Source organism: Stegostoma tigrinum, chromosome 9, assembly GCF_030684315.1.
Source record: "Stegostoma tigrinum isolate sSteTig4 chromosome 9, sSteTig4.hap1, whole genome shotgun sequence".
In the NCBI taxonomy this organism is placed as follows: Eukaryota; Metazoa; Chordata; class Chondrichthyes; order Orectolobiformes; family Stegostomatidae; genus Stegostoma; species Stegostoma tigrinum.
Genome location: NC_081362.1, coordinates 31,783,223 through 31,805,265, shown reverse-complemented (window position 1 = coordinate 31,805,265; position 22,043 = coordinate 31,783,223). Strand labels below are relative to the sequence as shown.

General features: G+C 43.1%; 1 protein-coding gene across 2 annotated transcripts in view; it reads right to left on the bottom strand.

Annotated features, from left to right (window-relative positions):
• The window catches only part of tulp4a (TUB like protein 4a), a 599,754-nt gene that overhangs the window by 449,109 nt on the left and 128,602 nt on the right, over positions 1-22,043 (bottom strand). Inside the window, exons 1-2 of one of the 2 annotated variants that reach the window (XM_059648470.1) lie at positions 12,498-12,542; positions 10,465-10,645 (exon numbers count right to left, since the gene is read on the bottom strand). In XM_059648470.1, the coding sequence (XP_059504453.1) occupies positions 10,465-10,609 (145 nt within the window). In that variant the 5' untranslated portion in view covers positions 10,610-10,645; positions 12,498-12,542. Of the gene's footprint in view, positions 1-10,464; positions 10,646-12,497; positions 12,543-22,043 lie in introns of those variants that run through there. The other variant, XM_048535765.2, reaches the window with a different exon arrangement.

Here is a 22,043-nt window from a genome sequence, read left to right as displayed (position 1 = left end):
ACACTCATTCAGACACACACACATTCAGACACACACACACACATTCAGACACACATTCAGACACACACACACACACACACACATTCAGACACACACACATACATTCAGACACACATTCAGACACAGACACACACACACAGTTTCAGAAACACACAATCGCACACACACACAGTTTCAGAAACACACAAACGCACACACACCCATTCAGACACACAATCACACACACACATTCAGACACACACACACAATCACACAAACACACACACATTCAGACACATACACACACACACAATCAGACACATACACACACACATTCAGACACACACACAATCACACACACAGACATTCAGACACACACATTCAGACACACACACAATCACACACACAGACATTCAGACACACACACACACACAAACACACAGACATAAAGAAATACACACACATTCAGACACGCACACACACACACATTCAGACACACACACATTCAGACACACACACATGTTCAGACACACACACAATCGCACATTCAGACACACACACACATGTTCAGGCACACACACAATCACACATTCAGACACACACACTCATGTTCAGACACACACACAATCGCACATTCAGACACACACCCATTCCGAAACACACACACATTCAGACACACCCACACATATTCAGACACACACATTCAGACACACACACACACACATTCAGACACACACACACACACACATTCAGACACACACACACACACACACAATCAGACACACACACATTCAGACACACACACATTCAGGCACACGCACGTTCAGACACATACACAATCACACAAACACACACACATTCAGACACACACACACATTCAGACACACACACATACACAAACACACAGAATCAGACACACACACACACATATTCAGACACACACACACACAAACACACATACATTCAGACACAGACACACACAAACACAGACATTCAGACACACACACACCCATTCAGACACATAATCACACACACACACACATTCAGGCACACACGCATTCAGACACACACACACACTCAAACACACAATAACACACACATACACACATTCAGAAACACACACACTCATTCAGACACACACACATATTCAGACACACACACACACATTCAGACACACACACAAACATTCAGACACACACACACACTGTTTCAGAAACACACAATCACACACACACCCATTCAGACGCACAATCACACACACACACATTCAGACACACGCACGTTCAGATACATACACAATCACACAAACACACACACATTCAGATACACACATACACACAAACACACACACATTCAGACACACACATACACACACACATTCAGACACACACATACACACATTCAGACACACACATACACACATTCAGACACACACATACACACAATCAGACACACACACATTCAGACACACACACACACACACACATTCAGACACACGCACGTTCAGACACATACACAATCACACAAACACACACACATTCAGACACACACACATTCACACACACATATTCAGACACACACACACACATTCAGACACGCACACACACACACAAACACACAGACATTCAGACACACACACACACACAAACACACCCATTCAGACACACACACACCCATTCAGACACACACACACCCATTCAGACACACACACACCCATTCAAACACACAATCTCCACACACACATTCAGGCACACACGCATTCAGACACACACAAAATCACAATCACACACATTCAGACACACACACTCACACACACACATTCAGACACACACACAATCACAATCACACAAACACACACACACACATTCAGAGAAACACAATCACACACACACACAATCACACACACATACACACATTCAGATACACACACACATTTAGACACACACACACACAAACACAGACATTCAGACACACACACACCCATTCAGACACACAATCACACACACACACATTCAGGCACACTCGCATTCAGACACACACACAATCACAATCACACACATTCAGACACACACACTCACACACACACACACATTCAGACACACACTCACACACACACACACATTCAGACACACACACTCACACACACACACACACACACACACACACACACACACACACACATTCAGACACACACACAATCACACAAACACATTCAGAGAAACACAATCACACACACACACACACACACACAATCACACACACATACACACATTCAGATACACACACACACAATCACACACACATTCAGACACACACACACAATTTCCGACACACACACACACACACACACACACACACACACACACACACACACACACACACACACATTCAGACACACACACAATCACACACATTCAGACACACACACATTCAGAAACACACACAATCACACACACACACTCTTTCAGAAACACTCACAATGACACACACACAGACACCCATTCAGACACACACACATTCCGACACACACACACTCATTCAGACACACACACACACACACACATTCAGACACACACACAATCACAATCACACAAACACACACACACACATTCAGAGAAACACAATCACACACACACACACACACACATACACACATTCAGATACACACACACATTTAGACACACACACACACAAACACAGACATTCAGACACACACACAATCACGCACACAATCACACACACATTCAGATACACACACACATACAAACACAGACATTCAGACACACACACATTCAGAAACACACACAATCACACACACACACACTCTTTCAGAAATACTCACAATGACACACACACAGACACCCATTCAGACAAACACACATTCCGACACACACACACACACATTCAGACACACACACACACACACATTCAGACACATACACACACACACACACACACACACACACACACACACACATTCAGACACACACACACACAATGAGACACACACACAATCACAATCACACACATTCAGACACACACACACACACACATTCAGACACACACATACACATACACACACATTCAGACACACACACATAATCAGACACACACACACACATTCAGACACACACACAATCACACAAACACACACACACAATCACACACACACACATTCAGAGAAACACAATCACACACACACACACACACAATCACACACACATACACACATTCAGATACACACACACACAATCACACACACATTCAGACACACGTAATCACACACACATTCAGACACACACACACAATTTCCGACACACACACACATTCAGACACACACACAATCACACACATTCAGACACACACACATTCAGAAACACACACAATCACACACACACACTCTTTCAGAAACACTCACAATGACACACACACAGACACCCATTCAGACACACACACATTCCGACACACACACACACTCATTCAGACACACACACACACACACATTCAGACACACACACAATCACAATCACACAAACACACACACACACATTCAGAGAAACACAATTACACACACACACACACACACTCACACACACAATCACGCACACAATCACACACACTCAGATACACACACACATTTAGACACACACACACAAACACAGACATTCAGACACACACACAATCACACACATTCAGACACACACACATTCAGAAACACACACAATCACACACACACACTCTTTCAGAAATACTCACAATGACACACACACAGACACCCATTCAGACACACACACATTCCGACACACACACACACATTCAGACACACACACACACACACACACATTCAGACACACACACACACATTCAGACACACACACACATTCAGACACACACACACACAATGAGACACACACACTCACAATCACACACACATTCAGACACACACACACACACACAGACAGACATACACACACATTCAGAAACACACACACACATTCAGACACATACATAATCACAAACACACAGACATAAAGAAATACACACACATTCAGACACGCACACACACACACATTCAGACACACACACACACTCAGACACACACACACACACACACTCAGACAAACACACAATAACACACACATACACACATTCAGAAACACACACAATCACACACACACACATTCAGACACACACACAATCACACATTCAGACACACACACACACACGTTCAGACACACACACACACACACACACACGTTCAGACACACACACACACACGTTCAGACACACACACAATCACACATTCAGACACACACACACACACATTCAGACACACACACACAATCACACACACATTGAGACACACACCCATTCAGAAACACACACACTCATTCAGACACACACACACACACACACATTCAGACACACACACATACATTCAGACACACATTCAGACACAGACACACACACACAGTTTCAGAAACACACAATCGCACACACACACAGTTTCAGAAACACACAAACGCACACACACCCATTCAGACACACAATCACACACACACATTCAGACACACACACACATTCAGACACATACACACACACACAATCAGACACATACACACACACATTCAGACACACACACAATCACACACACAGACATTCAGACACACACACACATTCAGACACACACACAATCACACACACAGACATTCAGACACACACACACACACAAACACACAGACATAAAGAAATACACACACATTCAGACACGCACACACACACACATTCAGACACACACACATTCAGACACACACACATGTTCAGACACACACACAATCTCACATTCAGACACACACACACATGTTCAGGCACACACACAATCACACATTCAGACACACACACTCATGTTCAGACACACACACAATCGCACATTCAGACACACACCCATTCCGAAACACACACACATTCAGACACACCCACACATATTCAGACACACACATTCAGACACACACACACACACACATTCAGACACACACACACACACACATTCAGACACACACACACACGCACACACAATCAGACACACACACACACGCACACACAATCAGACACACACACACACACAATCAGACACACACACATTCAGACACACACACATTCAGGCATTCGCACGTTCAGACACATACACAATCACACAAACACACACACATTCAGACACACACACACATTCAGACACACACACATACACAAACACACAGAATCAGACACACACACACACATATTCAGACACACACACACACAAACACACATACATTCAGACACAGACACACACAAACACAGACATTCAGACACACACACACCCATTCAGACACATAATCACACACACACACACACATTCAGACACACACACACACTCAAACACACAATAACACACACATACACACATTCAGAAACACACACACTCATTCAGACACACACACATATTCAGACACACATACACACATTCAGACACACACACAGATTCAGACACACACACACACACACATTCAGACACAGACACACACACACACTGTTTCAGAAACACACAATCACACACACACACATTCAGACACACACACATTCAGATACACACATACACACAAACACACACACATTCAGACACACACACATTCAGACACACACATTCAGACACACACATACACACATTCAGACACACACATACACACAATCAGACACACACACATTCAGACACACACACACACACACACATTCAGACACACGCACGTTCAGACACATACACAATCACACAAACACACACACATTCAGACACACACACACACACACACACACAAACACACAGACATTCAGACACACACACACACAAACAAACACACAGACATTCAGACACACACACACACAAACACACAGACATTCAGACACACACACACAAACACACCCATTCAGACACACACACACCCATTCAGACACACAATCTCCACACACACATTCAGGCACACACGCATTCAGACACACACAAAATCACAATCACACACATTCAGACACACACACTCACACACACACATTCAGACACACACACAATCACAATCACACAAACACACACACACACATTCAGAGAAACACAATCACACACACACACAATCACACACACATACACACATTCAGATACACACACACATTTAGACACACACACACACACACAAACACAGACATTCAGACACACACACACCCATTCAGACACACAATCACACACACACTCATTCAGGCACACACGCATTCAGACACACACACAATCACATCCACACACAATCACACACTCTCACTCTCTCTCTCTCTCTCTCACACACACACACACACACACACATTAATATACACACACAATAACACACACATATTCAGAAACACACAATCCCACATAAACACATTCAGAAACACACACAATCACACACACACACAAGACACACACACACGTTCAGACACACACACAATCACACATTCAGACACACACACACATGTTCAGACACACACACAATCGCACATTCAGACACACACCCATTCCGAAAAACACACTCATTCAGACACACACACATTCAGACACACACACACATATTCAGACACACACACACACACACACACATACACATTCAGACACACACACACACACATTCAGACACACACACACACACACATATTCAGACACACACACACACACACACATTCAGACACACACACACACACACATTCAGACACACACACACACACACACATTCAGACACACACACACACACACACACATTCAGACACACACACACTCACATTCAGACACACACACACACACATTCAGACACACACACACACACATTCAGACACACACACACACAGTGTTTCAGAAACACACAATCACACACACACCCATTCAGACGCACAATCACACACACACACATTCAGACACACTCACATTCAGACACACGAACGTTCAGATACATACACAATCACACAAACACACACACATTCAGACACACACATACATACACACACACACATTCAGACACACATACACACACACACACACATTCAGACACACACACATTCAGACACACACACACAATCAGATACACACACACACACACATTCAGACACACGCACGTTCAGATACATACACAATCACACAAACACACACACATTCAGACACACACACACACATTCAGACACATACACAATCACACAAACACACACACATTCAGACACACACACACACATTCAGACACACACACATACACACACACACACACACACACATATTCAGACACACACACACACAAACACACAGACATTCAGACACACACACACACAAACACAGACATTCAGACACACACACACCCATTCAGACACACAATCACACACACACATTCAGGCACACACGCATTCAGACACACACAATCACACACATTCAGACACATACACGCACACACACAATCACAATCACACACATTCAGACACACACACGCACACACACACACACAATCACAATCACACAAACACACACACACAATCAGAAACTCACACACTCTCTCTCTCACACACACACAATCACACACACATACACACATTCAGATACACACACACATTTAGACACACACACACACACACATTCAGACTCACACACACACACACATTCAGACACACACACACACACATTCAGACACACACACAATCACAATCACACAAACACACACACACAATCACACACTCACACACTCTCTCTCTCACACACACACAAACACACACATTTAGACACACACACACACACACACATACAAACACAGACATTCAGACACACACACACATTCAGACACACACACACACACACACACACACACACATTCAGACTCACACACACACACACACACACACACACACATTCATACAGACAGACACACACACACACACATTCATACAGACACACACACACACACAGACACAGACACAAACACACACACACACACAGACACAAACACACACACATTCAGACACACACATTCAGACACACACACACACAATCAGACACACACACAATCACACTCACATTCAGACACACACAATCACACAGACACACACACACATTCAGACACACACACAATCACACACACACATTCAGACACACACACAATCAGACACGCACATGCACACACACATTCAGACACACACATTCCGACACACACACACACATTCAGGCACACAAACACACACATTCAGGCACACAAACACACACACACATTCAGACACACACGCACACATTTAGTTTTGCCCTCCCCTATTCTTTGTTGGACCATGATTTATTTATTGACTTGATGGCAATGGGACAATGGCGAATGTACTTAGCCATGAGGTTTGTAATAACACTATGGCTTTAAGAAATGTGTTGTGTCCTCATTTTTTTTTGAAGAGATATCTTAAGACAGAGGTAACAAGCTGTCTATGCAATGTCAATGAAGTAAACAGTTTGTGAGGCCGTGGTTTTTTTTGAAAGTTGGAACAATGGAAGCAGTATGAATGGATGGAGTCAGACTCCCATAGAACAAGGGTTTTAGCTGAGGTTTCAGCAGTTGTTCGAGTTTTGCGGTTGGCTGCTTAAGTTCACTCTCTCTCTCACTGTCTCTCTCCCCCTACCCCCCCCATCCCCCCAGAAATTTCTCTCTCTGCTGCCAGAATCTTATGAGACAATTCATTTTACTGAATTTGTCTTTGCAAAGGGTGTGCTTAATAATGCTACTATCTTCGAACAGTTGCCATTTAGTAGTTAGGTAATCTATTATTCTGTTAAAGTTTCCAATACAGTTAAAGCTATACCAAATCTTCTTTCTGTTATTCGTCTTCTTACCCTATCATTAAAATAAAATATGTTTTGCTTATCGCCAAGTAGCGTGACCAATCAAATTACATCTGAAACTCAGCAACTTAACCTAACTTTTATCTTATTTTGAAAGGCAAGTGTATCTAGGTTATCTCCTTGATAGATTTAAAGTAGGGGATATGGTCTGGTCCATAACAGATTGCAGATTTTGCTTGAGTACAGTTTTGCTGCATCTCATGCCTTGCAGCATTTTATGGATGCCCAATCCAGTTGAGCTGCTCAGTCCATTTAAAATATCGCCAATTCTGCACGGTGGTAGTGCCAGGCAACAGGATGGATGGCATCTTCATGGTGATAATGAAACTTGGACTCCATAGGAATATGTGGATGTCACTCCTACTGATATATGGAGAGATCCATCTGCATTAGATAGAATGGTAATGGTGAAGTCAAGTATGTTGTTCCCTCACCACCTGCTGCAAACCCAGTCTAGTAGGTATGGCACTTACAACTCAACTAGCTTGTGTGGTAGCAAGCTGCTCTCAATGGTACACATTCATTTCTCCCAGCCAGTGCATATTTTGTGCCTTTTCCATCATCTGTGTTTTATCTAAGCAGTGTGCAACACAAATGAGCACTCATGAGCTGAAGAGGGCAGCACACACTAATCACCAGGAGGTTACTGTCCCCTTGTTTGACCTGATGCCATGAAACCTCATTAGTCTAGAATCAATACTGTAGCCTCCCAGGGCAATTCACTGCCAACTGTATGCTGCTTTGCTGATGTTGCCTGTCAGTGGGGCAGGATTTAGCCAAGGATGCTGACAGTGCTGTCTGCAACTCTGTCTCCATGGTACAACTTGAGCATTGCTAAAAGGACTCAAGTCAAAGCTTTTTGTCTTGCAAAAGAACCAGGCTTGAAAAAAGTGTGACACCTCTTTATGAAGCATGAGATGAAGATGCTGACTAATAATTAATTAATAATTGACATTCAAGGTCTCCCCACAGCGCCCTTGCTTTTTCAAAGTCCTATTCAACAAGAAAAATAAAAATAGAAAGAAATGAGGATGCTGTAAATCATGAACAAAAATAAAGTTGCTGGAAAAGCTCAGTAGGTCTGGCAGCATCTGTGAAGGTAAAAACAGAGTTAACATTTTGGGTCTGGTGATCCTTCCTCAGAACAGGAAGGGTCACCGGACCTGAAACTTGTTAACTCTGTTTTTTTCCTTCATAGATGCTGCCAAACCTGCTGAGCTTCCCAGCAATTTTGTTTTTGTTCAACAAGAAGAAGCCTGAATCATCAGCTCAGGGAACAAGGAGGGTATCAATACTAGGTGGTTTCCTCAGCTATTTTTGAAATAGTCATGAGGATTCCCAGGTCCATCCCCACCTGACTGTAATTTGCAGTTTAACCAGCCAGGGAAATCTGTTTTACTGGTGGGATAGGCCACATCTAGGAATACAATGGAGAAGGCTAGGACAACTACTGTGCTAATCCTTGGTCAAAGTAATTCTACACTTACAATTCTAATGCAATATTTAGTAACCACAGCAATTTAATTTCTAGAAGTTTGCAGTCACAACTGCTGTATATTAGATTTTTGCACAGATACCTTGTGGTGGTGAGTAATCATCAGAGTCTGTGTCACTTTCACTACTGTCCTCCACAAGAAAACTGGGATAATTCCAAGACATTCCCAGGATCCCATCGGATTCATGAAGCAATACATGAGCCAGCATACGTCCATGGCAGTCCATCACTATTACTTGTCCATCAGCTGTACCAAACAGCACCTGTAAAAAGATACAGAAAAATGAAGAGCTATCAAGATACCAACAACCAAAGGTTTCTTTATCACAGAAATTATTGCTGAGCTATTATTATTGTTTCAGTATAATACTGTAGCAATAATAGAAATGAACATGAAGACTCTATAAAAGAGATGTATAGGTCTCCCAAGACATTAATTTTTGCTGATTGGTTTGAAGATCAACTTTGTGTACACAAACAAACAGTTGTTGCATGTCAATGATTTTTTTGGCCCATACAAGGCTTTCCATTTTGACATTTATCGGTCCAAGCACAAATGTAGCTACTCCCTAGAATGTGATTCATGGAGCTATAGATGCTTACAACATAGCAGGTCTATCCAATGCATTGTCAAAGATCTGACTATATTTATCCATTTTACAGATTATGGCTCATAGCGTGAACAGGCTATGGCAATGCAAGTGAACATCTGAATACTGCTTACAATAGTGCAATAATTTCTGACTCAATTACACTTACAGACGACGAGTTTCAGACTACCAACAACCTCCAAGTGAAAAATACCTCCTCAATATCTCTTTGTTTAAATATCTGCTCCTTGGTTCTTGACCCCTCTACTTACTAAAAACTGCTTTCCCAACCACCCTATTACTGCCCCTCAATCTATACACCTCTATCAGGTCCCATCTCAAACTACACAATTTTTTCTCACAGCTCAAGCAGCAGCCTCATGAGCCTCCTCTCCAAATCCTCGATTGCAATCATATACATCAAGCATTTTGGAGGTTTTCTAATCAACCTGTTCAGAAAGGTTATTACATGCCCTCTGGAGTAGGCAGAACTTGAGCCCGGGTCTCTGGCTCAGAGGAAGGGGCACTACCACCTGCACCACAGCATTTCATACATTTCTAGCACAATTTCCTTGCTCTTGCATTCTACATCCCAGCTAATAAAAGCAAGTATCCCGTATGCCTGATTACCTGTGCTGCAACCTTCAAGGATATGTGGATAAGCATATCAAGGACCAATCTTCATTATTTTCCAGGATTCTACAATTTATACCGTAATCCCTTGCCTTGTTAACCTTCCCCCAGTAAATTACAGCACACAAAGAACTGAACTCCATTTGCCACAGCTCTGCCCACCTGATACCTCTCTTGAGTATCCTCCTGCAATTTTATAGCTCTTCACTATTTAGCACCCTGTCAATTTGAGAGATTTGTAAATTCTTAATCATGTCCCGTACAGTTAAGTCCAACTCATAAGTGTACACCCCAGCATAAAGATCATAGCACCAAGCACTGCGGAACCCCACGGGAAACAGACTTTCAGTCACAGAGACACTCTCTGCTTCCTGCCTTACAGCCAATCTTGGATCCAATGTGCCACTTTGCCTTGGGTCCCGTGGGTTCTTACTTTCCCGATTGCCTTTTTCATCACGCTATCCACTGTGTCTACTCTTTCAGTTAAGTATGGACTTATATGTCAAGGTCCCTACGTTCCTTAGTACTCCCTAGGACCTACCATAAATTGCATAAATCCTTTCTTTATTTGACCACCCGAAATGCAACATTCACACTTTCCAGGATTAAATTCCATCTACCATTACTCTGCCCAATTTACCAGCTGATCAAAAGCAGACTGTAGCCTGAGACCATTCTCCTTGATTTCTGGTTGTGCAGCAGCACAAGCAGGAGCTTGGAGCAGGAGCCTGTCGGGAAGCCAGTGAGTCACTGTTTTTGAATCTATAAAAAAGCTTACCTCGAGCGTCGGCGCCTTCCATTTCTGGTTGAGCAGCAGCACGAGCGGGAGCTTGGAACAGGAGCCTGTCGGGAAGCCAGTGAGTCACTGTTTTTGAATCTATAAAAAGCTTACCTCGAGTGTCGGTGCCTTCCATTTCTGGTTGAGCAGCAGCGCAAGCGGGACCTTGGAGCAGGAGCCTGTCGGAAAGCCGGTACATAGATAAGCTGCAGAGCTGGGCTGAGAGGTGGCAAATGGAGTTTAACGCAGACAAGTGTGAGGTGATGCACTTTGGTAGGAGTAACCAGAAGGCAAAGTACTGGGCTAATGGTAAGATTCTTAGCAGTGTAGATGAGCAGAGAGATCTCGGTGTCCATGTACACAGATCCTTGAAAGTTGCCACCCAGGTTGACAGGGCTGTTAAAAAGGCATATAGTGTTTTAGCTTTTATTAATAGAGAGATCGAGTTCCGGAACCAAAAGGTTAAGCTGCAGCTGTACAAAACTCTGGTGCGGCCGCACTTGGAGAATTGTGTGCAGTTCTGGTCACCGCATTATAAGAAGGATGTTGGAAGCTTTGGAAAGGGTGCAGAGGAGATTTACTAGGACATTGCCTGGTATGGAGGGAAGGTCTTACAAGGAAAGGCTGAGGGATTTGAGACTGTTCTCATTAGAGAGAAGAAGGTTGACAGCTGACTTAATTGAAACATATAAAATAATCAGAGGGATAGATAGGGTGGATAGGGAGAGCCTTTTTCCTAGGATGGTGACGGCGAGCACGAGGGGGCATAGCTTTAAATTGAGGGGTGAAAGATATAGGACAGATGTCAGAGGTAGTTTCTTTACTCAGAGAGTAGTAAGGGAATGGAACGCTTTGCCTGCAATGTAGTAGTTTCGCCAACTTTAGGTACATTTAAGATGACATTGGATAAGCATATGGACGTACATGGAATAGAGTAGGTTAGATGGGCTTCAGATCGGTATGACAGGTCGGCACAACATCGAGGGCCGAAGGGCCTGTACTGTGCTGTAATGTTCTATGTCCTCACCGTCAACACCACCAATTTTCATGTAATCTGTAAACTTAACTGATTATACCTTCTACATTCATATTCAAGTCATTAACATACATTAAAATACAACTGCAAGGATCCCAGCATCAATCCCTGGGGTACACTGCTGACCACAGGCTTCCAGTCACAAAAACGACCTTCCACCATCACCGTTTGCCTCCTATTTGCAAGTCAATTTTGGATGCTTTTTGCCAAATTGCCTGGAGGCATGGATAGAGTCGATAGCCAGAGACTTTTCCCCAGGGCAGGATTGACTGCCATGAGGGGTCATAGTTTTAAGGTGTTAGGAGAACGATATAGAGGAGACGTCAGAGGGAGGTTCTTCACCCAGAGAGTTGTGAGCGCATGGAATAGTTTACCAGTGATAGTCGTGGAAGTGGCGTCATTAGTGACATTTAAGCGACTGCTGGGCATGCACATGGACAGCAGTGAATTGAGGGGAATGTAGGTTAGGTTATTTTACTTTTGGATTAGGATTATTCCATGGCACAACATCGTGGGCCGAAGGGCCTGTACTGTGCTGTACGTTACTATGTTCTATGTTGTGTCCCATGGTCTCTTACCGCTCAGACCAGCCTTCCATATGGGACCTTGTCACAGATCTTACTGAAATCCAAGTAAACCAAAACAATTCTATTGTCCCCATTAATATATATTTACAGATAGTTCTGCTTTACCACGCAAATTGGCTGTAACGTGACTGATGAAGAGTGGAGACTGTTTGGATTCTGCTGTACAGATATAGCGATTTCCCTGTAAGGTGGCTTTCTATGGTGATTTTCTGTAGCACGAATATACACAAGAATACAACTATCACGTTATTGGACAACTGTAGTCACCTTTTGAAAAAACTCAAATTAACCAGACACGATCTCCTTCCAACAAATCCACACTGATCAATTCCTGCCTTTTTAAGTGTTGATTAATCCTGTCCCTCAGAGCTTTTCTCAAAATTTCCCTACCAGTGACATCAGTCTAACTGGTCTGTAATTATCTAGCCTACCCCAGCTGTCCTTCCTAAACAAAGGATCGACATTGGCTATCCTCCATTCATCTGTCACTTCATTTGTGGCCAGCGAATCATAAATACGTCCGCCAGGACCCTAGCAAATCTCATCCGTTGTTGCCCATATCAGTTTAAGATACATCTCATCACAACTGTGGGAATTTACGCACCTTTATGCCTGCAAATAGCTGTCCCTAGTCTATGTCTGGCAGATCCTTTCCAATGAAGAAATTGGCCTTCCCCAAGTTTAGGATCCAACTTCTGCATGATCCCTACCCCTTTCTATAACAACTTTGAAACTCACAGTTTGGTCACCATCCACTTGGGCAGCACAGGAGCTCAGTGGTTAGCACTGCAGCCTCACAGCTCCAGGGGCCCAGATTTGATTCCAGGCTCGGGTGACTGTGTGGAGTTTACACATTCTCCCCGTGTCCGCGTGGTTTCCTCCAGGTGCTCCGGTTTCCTCCCACAGTCCAAAGATGTGCAGGCTAGGTGGATTGGCCATGCTACATTGCCTGTAGCGTTCAGGGGTGTGTGGATTATAGGTGAATGGGTCTGGGTGGGATGCTTCAAGGGGCGGTGTGGACTTGTTGGGCCGAATGGCCTGTTTCCACACTGTAGGGAATCTAATCTAATCTATCCCCAACATATTCTTCCAGCAACACTTCAATCACTTGACCGATTTCCCTAGGATAGTACTGCCGCACCTTTAGTGGGACTATCTGTGCATTGACACAAAAGACTCTGCTGGATACACTTTCAAAATTCCACCCTATCTAATCCTTTCACACTAGGGCGATCCAGTTAAAGTTGAAATATTCTACTAACATAACCCTTTTCCTCTCACATCTGATTTGCCTACACATCTGCTCTTGTCATTCTGACTATTGGGAAGCCTGTAGTTTTATCTCAGCAAGATGATCACCCTTTTTATTTCGACCCAGATGGCCCCATTTTAAGACCCTTCTCAGACATCCTTTCTCATTACCCCAGTGATGGTCTTCCTTAATAATAATGTAATGTCATACCCACCATCATGGCAGAAATTTCTATTTTTTGGAATCTCAAGCTGCCAGTCATGCCTTTCCTTCAACCACGTTGCAGTGTTTGCAACAATATCATACGCCCAACTGCTGATCAATGTTCTAATTTGATCAATGTTCTAATTTGATCCCCCCTTACCCAGCATGCTCCTTACAGTGAAATAGATACAATTTAGTTTTCTGATGTACTTTACTCATGTCTTCTCACCTGCTGGACTGTCTTGGTAGTACTTCTATACTTTATTGAATGTTGCTCCCAACTTTAAAAGTACTACACCCCAGCCCCTTGAAAATTTATTTTAAAACCTCCCTAACAGCATTAGCAAACTACAATGAGGATACTGGGCCCGTTTTAGTTCAGAAGCAACCCATCCAGCTTGTACAGGTACCACCCATCTCAGAATTTGTCTCAATGATCCAAAAATCTAAAGCTTTTCCTCCTACATCAGCCATTTATCCAAATGTTCATCAGACCTATCTTCCTAATCCTCAACTCAACAGAATTTGGCATTTGAATTAATCTGGAGATTACAATTTTAGCTGTCCTTCCCTTTAACCTGCTATTTAACTCTGTAAATTCCTGTTGCAGGACTTCATTGTTTTTTAATCAATGTCATTGAGCCAATATGTACCACTACTCTTGGCTGTTCACCCTTCACCTTTGGAATGCCCTGCAGCTGCTCTTGAGACATCCTGGACACTGAAAAGTTGTTTGGAGCCACAGAACTGCCTGCCAACTCCCCTTAAAATCAGAGTTCCCAATCACTTAAGCTCACCCAGTCTTTTTCTTCCCCTGCTGTGTAGTGAAGTCAACCATGGCACCTCCAACTTATCTGTTGCTGCTTTCCCTTGAGAGGCCCTTCTCAGTATGCATATATCTTCTATTGTGCCTGTATCTCCTGGGTTCATACATACATTACATTCATGATCCCTAACTAGCACTACTCTTTCTTAAACTATTCTCTTGCTCTTTGTATATTTAAAAAACCTTTGGGTTTCCTTTATTGTACCCACCAATGCTTTCGCACACCTCTTTTCATTCCTAATTACCTTTTTTCAAGTTCATCCCTGCACTTGTTATACTCCTCTAGGGACTCTGCCATACTCAGTATCTGTCATCAACTTCTAATATTTTCTTATGCCTTTGACATCCAGTGTTCTCTGATCCCACCACAAATTTTGAGGAAGGGTCACTGGACCCTTCACAACTAAACAACTCTCATTTGACAAGCCTCTATCCCTCCATACCTATCCCATCCATGTATCTGCCTAAATACTTCTTAAACTACAGAATTATATTCACTTCCACCATCACCTCTGGTAGCCTGTTCCAGACCTCACCAACCTCTCTGTGAAAAAGTTGCCCCCGGACCTTTTTGTATATCTCCCCTCTCACCTTAAACCTATGTCCTCTAATTTTACACTCCCCTAACATGGGGAAAAGCTGTCCACTATTTACCTCATCTATGCCTCTCATGATTTTTTAGACCTCTATAAAGTTACCCCTCAGCCTCCTATGTTTCAGAGGAAAAAATGTCCCAACCTCTCCTAATAACTAAAAACCTTCCAGCCCAGGTAGCATGCTTTTCTGCACTCTTTCTAGTTTAATGGTATCCTTTCTATTGTAGGGCAACCAGGACTGTACGTAGTACTCCAAATGTGGCCCCACTAACACCTGGTACAGCTGCAACAAGACATCCATATTCCTATACTCAATGCTCTAACCAATGAAAGCAAGCAAGCCGAATGCTTCTTCACCACCCTGTCTACCTGTGACTCTACACTCAAGAAGCTATGAACCTGTGCCCCGAGATCTCTTTGTTCTGTAACATTCCCCAGGGCCCTACCATTGACAATTTGGTTTGACCCACTAAATTCAACGCTTTGTGTTTATCTAAAGTAAAGTGTCATTCCTCAACCCACTGGCCCAATCAATCAAGATCTCATAGGATTCCCAGATAACCTTCTTCACTGTCCACTATAACACCAATCTTGATGTCATTCGCAATCTAACCATATCTCCTAAATTCTCATCCAAATCATTCACATAAACTATGAATAACAGTAGACCCAACAGCAATCCCTGTGATACACTGCTGGTCACATGCGTCCAGTCTGAAAGACAACCCTCTATCACCACCCTCTGACTTCTACTGTCAAGCCAATTTTGTATCCAGTTGGCTAGCTCCCCCTGGATCCTATGAGATTTAACCATACTCAACAAGCTACTATGTGGTACTTCATCAAAGGCCTCGCTAAACGTCTACTGTCACCCCTTCAAAAAACTCAATCAAATTTGAGAGTCACAATTTCCCACACACAAAGCCATGCTGACTATCCCTAGTCAGTCCTTGACTCTAAATGCCTGTAGGTTTTATCGCTCAGAATCCCCTCCAACAACTTACCCACCACAGACATTAGGCTTACCAGTCTGTAGGTCCCAGGCATCTCCCTCACTGCAGTCTCATTTAAATTAAATATTCTTATTGTTTCATCTTTGAATACCTCAAATTCTATTTGAGGGTCTCATTCCAGTTTGAATTATTTTTTGACACTGTGCTTGGTATGGGAAGGCCTCGTTAATAATGCCTGGATGAAATTTTATTTAGTGGCACATCTGAAATTGTGAGTGCTCAAAAAAAGCAGCATGGGACCTGCTCACCACCTCCACACCAGGTATACAATAATCCCATTTATCTGCACTTGATCTGCAACCTACCATGCTTTGGCATTTGCAATACTCATCTAGATGCTTCTTAAATGTTGCAGGAGTAACTACGTCCACCACCATTTCAGTTAGCACGTACCATTTTTTTCACCCACCGGGTAAAAGTATTTTTTTCTACATCTCCCCTATATCACTTATTCCTCCCTTAAACTTATGGACCAGGCAAGTGCATGGCAGATACAGTATATTTTGAATAAATGTAAGGTTATCCACTTGAGTAGCAAAGACAATTATTATCTGAATAGCTATAAACTGAACAGGGGGTATGTGAAACAAGACGTGGATGCACTCAGTCACTGAAAGTAAGCATGCAGGTACAGCAGGCAGCAAAGGTGGCAGATGGTGCTTTGCCCTTCATAGGGACAGAGATTTCTTGTTGCAATTACACAGACTCTTGGTGAGATCACACCTGAAACACTATGCACAATTTTGATTGCCTTATCCAAGGAAAGATGTTCTTGAGATTGAGGGAGTGCAACAAAGGTTTACCCATTCATTTCTGGGATTGCACAGCTGATGTACAAAGAAAATTTGAATTGGTTAGGATTGCATTTGCTGGAGTTCAGAAGAATGAGATGGGATCTCACAGAAACCTGTAAAATATTAACAGGACTAGATAAGGTAGAAAGCCAGTCTAAAGTTACATGTTAAATCATATAGGACCAAGAAAAAATTTATTCACCCAAAGAGTGGTGAGTCTGTCAAATTCACTACCACAGAAAGTAGTTCAGACCAAAACACTAAAAAATTTCAACAATGAGTTGGATATATTGCTTGGAGCGAAAGGGATCAAAGGATATGGAGGGAAGAGCAGGAGTAGGATAGATAATCAGCAATGACTGTAATGAACGGTGGAGTCGGCTCAAAGGGCCAATTTACTTATTCCAGTTCCTATTTCCCATGTTTTTAAAATAACATGATCACATGGAAAAATTTACTCTACACCTCCCTACAAGCCTTTAGAAATAAAAATTCCATACATTGTATTCTCAGAAGTTACCACCTAGTAAGATGAAAAATTGGAGGCTGCCGAGTTAGGTCCTGGAGAGATTCCAGAAATAATAGAGCAAAAGCAGGAAGAATAGACGTTATTAGATAATAAAATGTGAGGCTGGATGAACACAGCAGGCCAAGCAGCATCTCAGGAGCACAAAAGCTGACGTTTCGGGCCTAGACCCTTCATCAGAGATGCTCTCTGATGCATTTTGGAAGATCAAATTCAAGGGAGAACTATACAGTAAATGGAAAAGTCCTCGGGAAAATTGATGAACAGAGAGATCTGGGTGTTCCAGGTCCATTGTTCCCTGAAGGTGGCAACACAGGTCAATAGGGTGGTCAAGAAGGCATATGGCATGCTTTCCTTCATCGGACGGGGTATTGAGTACAAGAGTTGGCAGGTCATGTTACAGTTGTATAAGACTTTGGTTCGGCCACATTTGGAATACTGTGTACAGTTCTGGTCGCCACATTACCAAAAGGATGTGGACGATTTGGAGAGGGATCAGAGGAGGTTCACCAGGATGTTGCCTGGTATGGAGGGTGCTAGCTACGAAGAGAGGTTGAGTAGATTAGGATTATTTTCATTAGAAAGACAGAGATTGAGGGGGGACCTGATTGAGGTCTACAAAATCATGAGGGGTATAGACAGGGTGGATAGCAAGAAGCTTTTTCCCCAGAGTGGGGGACTCAATTACTAGGGGTCATGAGTTCAAAGTGAGAGGAGGAAGTTTAAGGGAGATATGCATGGAAAGTTCTTTACGCAGAGGGTGGTGGGTGCCTGGAACGCATTGCCAGCAGAGGTGGTAGACCCAGATACGTTAGCGTCTTTTAAGATATATCTGGACAGGTACATGGATGTGGGGGGGAGCAAATGGACACAGACTCTTAGAAAATAGACGATAGGTTAGACAGAGGATCTCAATCAGCGCAGGCTTGGAGGGCCGAAGGGCCTGTTCCTGTGCTGTAATTTTCTTTGTTCTTTATATTGGAGATCATGGTTTGAAAGGAGCTGTTGAACCAGCTTTACCTCATTACTACACTACATCTTACAAAGAATATACACTTCTGCCACTGCGTGTCAGTGATAAAGTGGGGTAATGTTGTTGATGCTGGATGGCATGTCAATTAAGCAGGCTACTTTGTCATGTTTGGTGTCAAGATTCATGAGTATTGTTGGAGATGTACTCATCTGGGGAAGTGCAGTATATTCCGTTACGCTACTAATTCTGGCTTTATAGATGGTGGACAGGGATTAGAGAGACAGAAATTGAGCTCATTCGCTGAAGAATTCACTGCTTCTGATCTACTCAGGTAGCCAGAATTTTTTTGTTTCGTCTGTCACTTTCAGGATGTTGATAGTGAAGAATTCAGTGATATTAATATAATTGAATTAGAACATGTATGGTTAGATTCTGTCTTGTTTGAGATGGTCAGTGTGCATATGCAAATATTATTGCCATTTTACAGCCCACGTCTGAATGTTGTCCAGGTCTTGCTGCATATCTGACTGTTTCAGCATCTATTGTTGTGAATGGTTCAGAACACTATGCAATAATGAGTGAACATCCCCATTTCTGATGATAGAGGGTATGTCATTGACAAAGCAGCTAAAATGGTCTGACCTAGGACACCAGCTTGAGGAACTCCTTCAGTGGGCCTTGGGCTGAGATGATTGCTATCCAATAATCATATCTAGCTTTCTTTGTGCTAAGTATGACTCCAACCAGCTCGAAGAGTTCCCCCGAATCCTGTTTTGCTAGAGCTCCTCGCTGCCACACTCAGTTGAATTCTACCTTGGTGTCAAGGTAATTACTCTCACCTGGGGTCTGGAGTTCAGCTCTACTAACCATATTTGGACTCAGGCTATAATGAGGTCAAGAACTGAATGGCCCAGGTGAAACCCATACAGAGTGTCAGTGAATAGGATATGCCTTTGCAAGTGCCATTTGATAGGGCTGTCAACAATGGCATCCATCACTTTACTGGTGATCGAAAATAGAGGGATGGGGCAGTAAGTGACTTGAACATTTTGACTCATGCAAATAATTCAAAAGCACAAGTTGTCAGCACTATTGCAAGCATTTTGTCAGGACCCACACCTTTTGCAGTATTCAGCACCTTCAGCCATTTTTTAATCAAGTGGAGGGAGTCAAGTTGGCTAGAGACTGGCATTTGTGATGCTGGGGACCTCAGGAGATTCATCCAATTAGCACTTCCGGCTGAAGCTGGGTGCAAACGTCTCAATCTTTTGCACTAATGCGCTGGGCTCCCCCAGTGCAAAGGATGAGGATAATTGTGCAGATTCAATCTGCTGTCCATTGTTTAACTGTCCACTACCATTCATGACTGGATGCAACAGAATTGCAGAGTTTAGATTTGATCCACTGGTTGCGTAATTGCTTAGCTCTATGTACCACATGTGTTTACATGTGTTTGACATGCAAGTTGTTCTTGTGTTATGCTTTATAAAATGGCATTATACAGCAGTTCAGGGATGGGTGGCTTTTGGGGTAAGGTCTGGGTGGGATGCTCCAAGGGTCGGTGTGGACTTGCTTGGACAGAAGGGCCAGTTTCCACACAATAGGGATTCTATGATTCTATGATTATCCCAATAATAGATGTTAAGCAAATTGGCCTATCTCCCACTTCCTACTAACTAAGGGAGTGGCCACGGGTTGCCGCATGGGCCCAAGCTATGCCTGCCTCTTTGCAGGATACGTGGAACAGTTCCTCTTCCACTGCTACACTGGCACTATCCCCCACCTCTTCCTCTGCTACACTGGTGACTGTATTGGCGCTTCCTCATGCTCCCAAGAGGAACCTCCAAACAGTT